At 37.5% G+C, this 9,987-nt stretch overlaps 1 protein-coding gene across 1 annotated transcript in view; it reads left to right on the forward strand.

Annotated features, from left to right (window-relative positions):
• Positions 1 to 530: 530 nt before the first annotated feature.
• sgk2a (serum/glucocorticoid regulated kinase 2a) overlaps positions 531 to 9,987 on the forward strand; it is a gene marked incomplete at its 5' end in the record, with an annotated part of 19,651 nt that continues 10,194 nt past the window's right edge. Inside the window, 4 exons of the mRNA XM_061889097.1 lie at positions 531 to 560; positions 2,621 to 2,704; positions 3,617 to 3,748; positions 8,195 to 8,307. Of these exons, the coding sequence (XP_061745081.1) occupies positions 531 to 560; positions 2,621 to 2,704; positions 3,617 to 3,748; positions 8,195 to 8,307 (359 nt within the window). The remainder of the gene's footprint in view (positions 561 to 2,620; positions 2,705 to 3,616; positions 3,749 to 8,194; positions 8,308 to 9,987) is intronic.

Here is a 9,987-nt window from a genome sequence, read left to right on the forward strand (position 1 = left end):
TTGCTGTGGTATTCCCATTGTTTGTTTACATTGGCAGCACTGTGTGACGTCACAGGGAAAGAACAGTCGCATCGCAAATGGCGAAAATCGAGCACTTTAAAGCTTTTTTTAGGGATATTCCGGGACCGGTATAATTTTGAAAAAAACATAAAAAAATACAACAAGCCACTGGGAATTAATTTTTATTGTTTTTAACCCTTTTGAAATTGTGATAATGTTCCCCTTTAAAGATAAAAGGTGATGGTCATTAAAAAATAGTGATCGTTTTCTATTTGTAAAAGTGTTGTATTACTTTCATGAAATGCATGTTTTATCTTTAATAAATGCATTTCAAGCAAAAGTTACATTATTGTAAAATGGATGCTGATTTAAGAAAATGTATTATTTCAATTAATTTGAATATAACATAATATATGACACATCATTTAGTACTATGTAAGTACAGTATATAGAAGAGAATACATGCAGTATTGAGTAGAGTGTAAATGTGTGTGTGTACAGGTGTTACAGGTACACTCACCTCAACATGATGTCAATTTAGGACCTTCTGCCAACCCACAGTAAGTCTACTAACTCCGCCCCTTTTTCACCATGTGATCATCGCTCACCTACTTTGTGTGTGTGTGTGTGTGTGTGTGTGTGTGTGTGTGTGTGTGTGTGTGTGTGTGTGTGTGTGTGTGTGTGTGTGTGTGCGTGTGCGTGCGTGTTTGTGTACAGTGCTAAACCAGTGTGTGTGTGTTGTGTGTGTGTGTGTGTGTGTGTGTGTGTGTGTGTGCGTGTGCGTGCGTGTTTGTGTACAGTGGCTAAACCAACTGACTTTGACTTCTTGGCAGGAATATTATTATTTATTATATGGTGATTATGTGAATATTATTATTATATGGTGATATTATATGGTGAATATTACTATTATATTTCTTATCATGGTGAATATTAATATTATATTTATTATCATGGTGATTATTATTATTATTATATCTATTATGGTGAATATTATCATATGGTGAATATTATTATTATATTATCATGATATTATTATTAGATTTTTATCATGGTTATTAGTATTATTATTATTATATTTATTATCATGGTGAATATTAATATTATATTTATTATCATGGTGATTCTTATTATTATTATATTATCATGGGGATTATTATTATTATATTTATTATCATGGTGAATATTATCATATCATGGTGAATATTATTATTATATTATGAATATTATTATTATATCTATTATCATGGTGATTATTATTATTATTCTATTTATTATCATGGTAAATATTATTATTCTACTTATTATGATGGTGAATGTTATTATTATATTTATTGTCATGGTGAATATTAATATTATATTATTATTGTGGTGATTTTTTATTATATTTATTATCATGGTGATTATTATTATTATTATATTTATTATCATAGTGAATATTATCATTATATTTATTATCATGGTGAATATATTATTATATTATCATAAATATTATTATTATATTTTTAACATGGTTATTAGTATTATTATTATATTTATTATTATTATATTTATTATCATGGTGATATTATTATTATATTTATTATCGTGGTGATTATTATTATATGTAATATGGTCATTATTATTATTATTATAGTTATTATCATGCTGGATATTATTATTATTATATGTATTATCATGGTGGATATTATTATTATATGTATTATCATGGTGGATATTATTATTATTATATGTATTATCATGGTGGATATTATTATTACATTATCATGATGATTATTATTCTCATTTAAAAGGTTCATTTTTAAGGAGGCATTCACTAAAAAGTACATATTTTGCTAACATTAGTTTACACATATTTATATATATATATTTTATTTTTTTAATATTGCATTACTTTTTACAACTCTAAATATTTATTAACATGTGTTTATATATTAGTAATGTTGTATTACTAATATAATATGTATTAATATATGTTTATATATAAGTAACATTTTATAATGTATGTTAAGATACAAGCAAATGTTTATTACTATATGTTTAAATATTTATTAGTATATGTTGGGTTTTCACGGTGGCAGAGGGGTTAGTGCGTCTGCCTCACAACACGAAGGCCCTGAGTAGTTCTGGGTTCAATCCCGGGCTCGGGATCTTTCTGTGTGGAGTTTGCATGTTCTCCCCGTGAATACGTGGGTTCCCTCCGGGTACTCCGGCTTCCTCCCACCTCCAAAGACATGCACCTGGGGATAGGCCCCTCCCACCTCCAAAGACATGCACCTGGGGATAAGCCCCTCCCACCTCCAAAGACATGCACCTGGGGATAGGTTGATTGGCAACACTAAATGGTCCCTAGTGTGTGAATGTTGTCTGTCTATCTGTGTTGGCCTTGTGATGAGGTGGTGACTTGTCCAGGGTGTACCCCGCCTTCCGCCTGATTGTAGCTGAGACAGGCACCAGCGCCCCTGCGACCCCAAAATGGAATAAGCGGTAGAAATGGATGGATGGATGGATGGATGTTTAGACATTAATAAACATTTAAAAATGATGAATAATGTTGGTGCCAGGCACTCTCTGCAGTTGAGTAGAAGTGTCAGCAGGAAGTAACAAAGTGACATTTTAGGTGCTGCTCGCCAAATTAAAAGCCACCAAGAAGTTTTATGCTGTCAAAGTTCTGCAAAAGAAAGTCGTCTTGAAGAAGAAGGAGGTGAGCTGATACTGAGCCACATCACTGATATCAGCTCATACTGCGCCAAGTCACCCATATCTGGCTCATACTGATCCACATCACTGATATCAGAATGCTAATCGATATGATCAATATGAAGCCCATACAGATTAATATCATCGATATGATTGATGTCACTGATATCAGCTCATATTGATTGATATCATCGATATCATCTCATACTGATTGATATCATTGATATCATCTTATACTGATTGATGTCATCCATATGAAGCTCATACTGATTGATGTCATTGATATCGTGATCACACTGATTGATATCACTGATATCAGCTCATACTGATTGATATGAAGCTCATAGTGATTGATATTATCGATATGAAGCCTAAACTGATTGTAATCATCCATATGAAGCCCATATTAATAGATATCTTCGATACGAAGTTCATACTGATTAATATCATTGCTATGAAGCCCGTCAGATTGATATCATTGATATGAAGCCCATACTGATTGATATAATCGACACAAAGCCCTTACTGATTGATATCATCGATGTCAAGCACATAGTGATTGATGTCATAGACGTGAAGCCCTTACTGATTGATATCATTGACATCAAGCTCTTACTGGTTGATATCATTGATATGAAGCCCATACTGATTGATATCATCGATGTGAAGCCCATACTGATTGATATCATTGACATGAAGCCCATACTGATTGATATCATCGATGTGAAGCCTATACTGATTGATATCATTGACATGAAGCCCTTACTGGTTGATATCATTGATGTGAAGCCCATACTGATTGATATCATTGATGTGAAGCCCATACTGATTGATATCATTGATGTGAAGCCCATACTGATTGATATCATGGATGCAGAGTGTTATGGTATGATGATACGATGCCGATGTGTGTCAGCAAAAGAACATCATGGCAGAAAGAAACGTGCTGCTGAAAAGTCTCCAGCATCCTTTCCTGGTGCGCCTGCATTATTCCTTCCAGACTGCAGAGAAACTCTACTTTGTGTTGGATTACGTCAATGGAGGCGAGGTAAACATGTCTTTTTATCTACTTTGTGTTGGATTACATCAATGGAGGCGAGGTAAACATGTCTTTTTATCTACTTTGTGTTGGATTACATCAATGGAGGCGAGGTAAACATCTCTTTTTATCTACTTTGTGTTGGATTACATCAATGGAGGCGAGGTAAACATGTCTTTTTATCTACTTTGTGTTGGATTACATCAATGGAGGCGAGGTAAACATGTCTTTTTGTCTACTTTGTGTTGGATTACATCAATGGAGGCGAGGTAAACATGTCTTTTTATATACTTTGTGTTGGATTACATCAATGGAGGCGAGGTAAACATGTCTTTATCTACTTTGTGTTGGATTACATCAATGGAGGCGAGGTAAACATGTCTTTTTGTCTACTTTGTGTTGGATTACATCAATGGAGGCGAGGTAAACATGTCTTTTTATCTACTTTGTGTTGGATTACATCAATGGAGGCGAGGTAAACATGTCTTTTTATATACTTTGTGTTGGATTACATCAATGGAGGCGAGGTAAACATCTTTTTCATACAATAGTGGAGGCCCTTAGGGAAATGTTCCTTCACTTTTATCTAAAAGCGCCAACTTTGGCACAGGTGTAGCTCAGGACATACTTCAATGATTTAGCTAGGGCGCCCACGCCGGTGACCTTTGGGGTCGCCACAGCGGCCCATCAAATATGGCCGCCACTTGTAATGACTTTTGTCTCTAACATTTGAAACAGATGAGCTACAAATGTAAACTTGGTGTCTATTTCATGGGTTTTGACAATTAAAATGTGTTGGAATGCTCATTGTTTTTTGGAGGTGTGTTTAGACCCCCTAATTTGCATATTTCCATGTGGCGTTTGTCTATTCTGAAGACATTGGACGTAACTTGGACATTGTTATGAGTAAAAGCTGCTGCAAAAAAATGATTCCTTACTGATGTTTATTAGAAAGGAACTCTTTGGCTACTTGTGAGGGAGGCCATGTGGAGGCTGTCTTCTTATCTCCCTTTTTTATATATATATTTGTTTTATTGTTGTTTTGGGGGTGGGGTTCTTGTTGTTCCCCAATTACTTGACAAAAGCTGCACCAAGTGTGTGCATCCAGGTTAGTGTGCAGGACCCTCATTGTTGGTGCATGCACCCTCACATCCACACAACCAGCTGCAACATCCAGGTTAGTGTGCAGGACCCTCATTGTTGGTGCATGCACCCTCACATCCACACAACCAGCTGCAACATCCAGGTTAGTGTGCAGGACCCTCATTGTTGGTGCATGCACCCTCACATCCACACAACCAGCTGCAACATCCAGGTTAGTGTGCAGGACCCTCATTGTTGGTGCATGCACCCTCACATCCACACAACCAGCTGCAACATCCAGGTTAGTGTGCTGGACCCTCATTGTTGGTGCATGCACCCTCACATCCACACAACCAGCTGCAACATCCAGGTTAGTGTGCAGGACCCTCATTGTTGGTGCATGCACCCTCACATCCACACAACCAGCTGCAACATCCAGGTTAGTGTGCAGGACCCTCATTGTTGGTGCATGCACCCTCACATCCACACAACCAGCTGCAACATCCAGGTTAGTGTGCAGGACCCTCATTGTTGGTGCATGCACCCTCACATCCACACAACCAGCTGCAACATCCAGGTTAGTGTGCAGGACCCTCATTGTTGGTGCATGCACCCTCACATCCACACAACCAGCTGCAACATCCAGGTTAGTGTGCAGGACCCTCATTGTTGGTGCATGCACCCTCACATCCACACAACCAGCTGCAACATCCAGGTTAGTGTGCAGGACCCTCATTGGTGGTGCATGCACCCTCACATCCACACAACCAGCTGCAACATCCAGGTTAGTGTGCAGGACCCTCATTGTTGGTGCATGCACCCTCACATCCACACAACCAGCTGCAACATCCAGGTTAGTGTGCAGGACCCTCATTGTTGGTGCATGCACCCTCACATCCACACAACCAGCTGCAACATCCAGGTTAGTGTGCTGGATCTTCTGTCTTATCCTCATAGGCTTTGAAGAGTCCTGGTCCTTGAAGGACAATGTCATTGAATACTCTTAAAGGTTCAGGAACAGATACCGTAAGGCAGTTGGAAGGTAAGGTGCCATCAAATTTGTGTCCTGGTTGTAAACAATACTTGACCAAAAGGCACCCTGGAGCGAACCAGCAAAAGTGGGAGAGAAATTGAGGAACAGTCAGAAAAAGTGCAAAAAAGGTTCAAATCCTACCCAGAATGGAGTTCCACAAGTGTAAAAGCAAGGCAGCCCTTGCCAACAAAAGTGCCTCATCTTGATCAATCTTGGAATCATGGCCTCCAACTACACTGTCTGCCACTTTTTGCTCGCTTGCAAAGTATGTCTCCCTCCCTTTCTGGTGTTCACTCCAGTCAGGCAGAAAAGAGAGGAGATGTGTCTTGAATCTTGTTGTGTGAGATTGATTATAACAACAGACATGCCCACCTTCATTCATAAGGGTTCTATAGAGTTGCCTTCAATTTGAAATTGTGAAGGAGCAATCTGAATCCTCAATGAGGGCAACAATTTGCGCTATAGTCAGAGGGTCAAAGGTTTCCCTGGATTCACTGGTAGACGCTTCTTCTTCTGATATGCTGGAAGATGTTTTATGTTGTGCAACTTGTGCCGCATATCTCCAGTTCTGCTGCGTGCACATCAGATGCTTGAGTAACTCATCTCCCAAGAAGTTTAAACTCTTTACTAGATTCTGCCCAGCTTTTCATTTTGGAATCAACATGACTTGTAAATGCCTTGTGCAGATATTTGGTATCCTCCACTTCACACAATGAATACCACTGGTTTGGGGATGACCTGATCGAAGCTTTTTAGGACTTAATAAGGAGGGGACACTTTCACAGTGTTAGACTAGGCAGTAGAATGACTGTACATAGAGAAGCTCTTCTGTATGATTTTCACATCAGGAGAAGTTAGGAGACACAACAGTAGCCTGTCCAGGGACCAAACTACTATCACACTGTGTGGATAGCGGTATCGGAGCCTTCCCTGTAAGATTCGTTTCAGTTTCTGTTGAAACAGAAACCTATATTACAGGGGGGAAGGAGGGCAACACTGACTCTCTTTGACTAAAGTTACAATGAAATATATCTGTAGCTTTACATTCTATCTGCGTTGAAATATATGTGCAATACATTTTGGTGGATAATGGCTGTTATCAATATGGAAATTAAAGTGCTGTAATAAATAAATGATCATACATCTAATCATTCCAGTATGTTTCTGATGCTCAAAAAACCTAAAATAGTTTGCCAAAAGTATCAGAAGTTAAGGTACACCTCATTTTTACATAGCCGCCATCTTGGAAATATGCTAATTAGGTGTCCAGACACAAGATGATTTGTCCCTCATATTTCTAATTGTCCCAAAAAACATGAAATAGACACCAAGTTTTAATTTGTAGCTCATCTGGTTCAAATGTGGAGGCAAAAGCGTGTTCAGGTGGCGGCCATGTTGGATCAGCTGCTGTGGCGACCCCAAAGGTCACCGGCATGGGCGCCCTAGCCAAATCATTGAAGTATGTCCTGAGCTACACCTGGGCCAAATGTCCTGAGCTACACCTGGGCCAAATGTCCTGAGCTACACCTGGGCCAAATGTCCTGAGCTACACCTGGGCCAAATGTCCTGAGCTACACCTGGGCCAAATGTCCTGAGCTACACCTGGGCCAAATGTCCTGAGCTACACCTGGGCCAAATGTCCTGAACTACACCTGGGCCATATGTCCTGAGCTACACCTGGGCCAAATGTCCTGAGCTACACCTGGGCCATATGTCCTGAACTACACCTGGGCCAAATGTCCTGAGCTACACCTGGGCCAAATGTCCTGAACTACACCTGGGCCATATGTCCTGAGCTACACCTGGGCCAAATGTCCTGAGCTACACCTGGGCCAAATGTCCTGAACTACACCTGGGCCAAATGTCCTGAGCTACACCTGGGCCAAATGTCCTGAACTACACCTGGGCCAAATGTCCTGAGCTACACCTGGGCCAAATGTCCTGAGCTACACCTGGGCCAAATGTCCTGAGCTACACCTGGGCCAAATGTCCTGAGCTACACCTGGGCCAAATGTCCTGAGCTACACCTGGGCCAAATGTCCTGAGCTACACCTGGGCCAAATGTCCTGAGCTACACCTGGGCCAAATTTGTTGCTTTAAGACAAAAGTGAAGGAACACACCCTAAAATCTCCCTCAGGGCCCCCACTACTAGTCAACATTGTCTCACACTTATTCACTTATGTTGAAATACAAGCAAACATGTGTTCATATATTTTGTAAACCAGTCAACATGTAATAATATACTTGTGTGTACATGTCATAATAATAATAATAATAATAATAATAATACTATGGAGTAGCAGCAGGAGAAAAGAAGTCTGATGGAATGTTTGTGCAGCTCTTCTTCCACCTGCAGAGAGAAAGATGCTTCACAGAACCTCGAGCCAGGTTCTACACGGCAGAAGTAGCGAGCGCCATCGGCTACCTGCACTCCCTCAACATCATCTACAGGTTTCATGCATTCATAAACAACATCTACACCTTTTCATGCATTCATAAACATCATCTACATCTTTTAATGCATTCATAAATACCATATACATTTTTGTATGCATTCATAAACATGTATTTCTTTTCATGCATTCATAAACCTCATCTACATCTTTTCATGCAATCATAAACATAATCTACATCTTTTATGTGTTCATAAACATCACCTACATCTTTTCATGCATTCATAAACATAATCTACATCTTCTCATGCATTCATAAACATCATCTACATCTTTCTATGCATTTATAAACAGCTACATCTTCTTATGCATTCATAAACATCATCTACATCTTTTCATGCAATCATGAACATCTACATCTTTTTATACATTCCTAAGCATCATCTACATCTTTTTAAGCATTCATAAACATTTACATTATTTTATGTAATCATAAATATCTACATCTTTTTATGCATTCATATACATTATGTACATCTTTTTTTTGCAATCATAAACATCATCTACATCTTTTAATGCATTCATAAATACCATATACATTTTTGTATGCATTCATAAACATGTTTTTCTTTTCATGCATTCATAAACCTCATCTACATCTTTTAATGCAATCATAAGCATAATCTACATCTTTTATGTGTTCATAAACATCACCTACATCTTTTCATGCATTCATAAACATAATCTACATCTTCTCATGCATTCATAAACATCATCTACATCTTCTTATGCATTCATAAACATCTACATCTTTTCATGCAATCATGAACATCTACATCTTTTTATACATTCCTAAGCATCATCTACATCTTTTTAAGCATTCATAAACATCATTTACATTATTTTATGAAATCATAAATATCTACATCTTTTTATGCATTCATATACATTATGTACATCTTTTTTTTGCAATCATAAACATCATCTACATCTTTTTAAGCATTCATAAACATCATTTACATCTTTTCATGCAATCATAAATATCTACATCTTATTATACATTCATATACATCATGTACATCTTTTTAACCATTCATAAACATCTACATATTTTCATGCAATCATAAATAGCCTCTACATCTTTTTATGCATCCATAAACATCATCTACATCTTTTCATGCAATCATAAACATCATCTACATCTTTTCATGGATTCATAAACATCATCTACATCTTTTCATGCATTCATAAACATCATCTACATCTTTTTATGCATTCATAAACATCATCTACATCTTTTCATGCAATCATAAACATCTATATCTTTTCATGCAATCATAAACATCATCTACATCTTTTCATGCATTCATAAACATCATCTACATCTTTTCATGCATTCATAAACATCATCTACATCTTTTTATGCATCTATGACAGCAAAGCAGCAACAACATTCTTCATGTAATAATGATAATAAAACAATCAAATACATTTTGTAAAGCATAATAATGCATTCACCACTCTCACTATTTTATTAGATAAATATTTCACATTGACATAATAGTAATAACTTGTTCACAATAATGAATAAGAATAATTCACTTTCTTACCACTTGTGGCAGTGATGCTTCAGTCAGGCGACAATCAGAAGAAGTCTTTTTCCAAGCTAATTATGAAATATGATTGAAGAGTAAGATTACTCATTGATGGAGATATTTTTCTCTGTGAGAGGATGAAA

This window comes from Nerophis ophidion, linkage group LG27 (genome assembly GCF_033978795.1).
Source record: "Nerophis ophidion isolate RoL-2023_Sa linkage group LG27, RoL_Noph_v1.0, whole genome shotgun sequence".
Taxonomy (NCBI): Eukaryota; Metazoa; Chordata; class Actinopteri; order Syngnathiformes; family Syngnathidae; genus Nerophis; species Nerophis ophidion.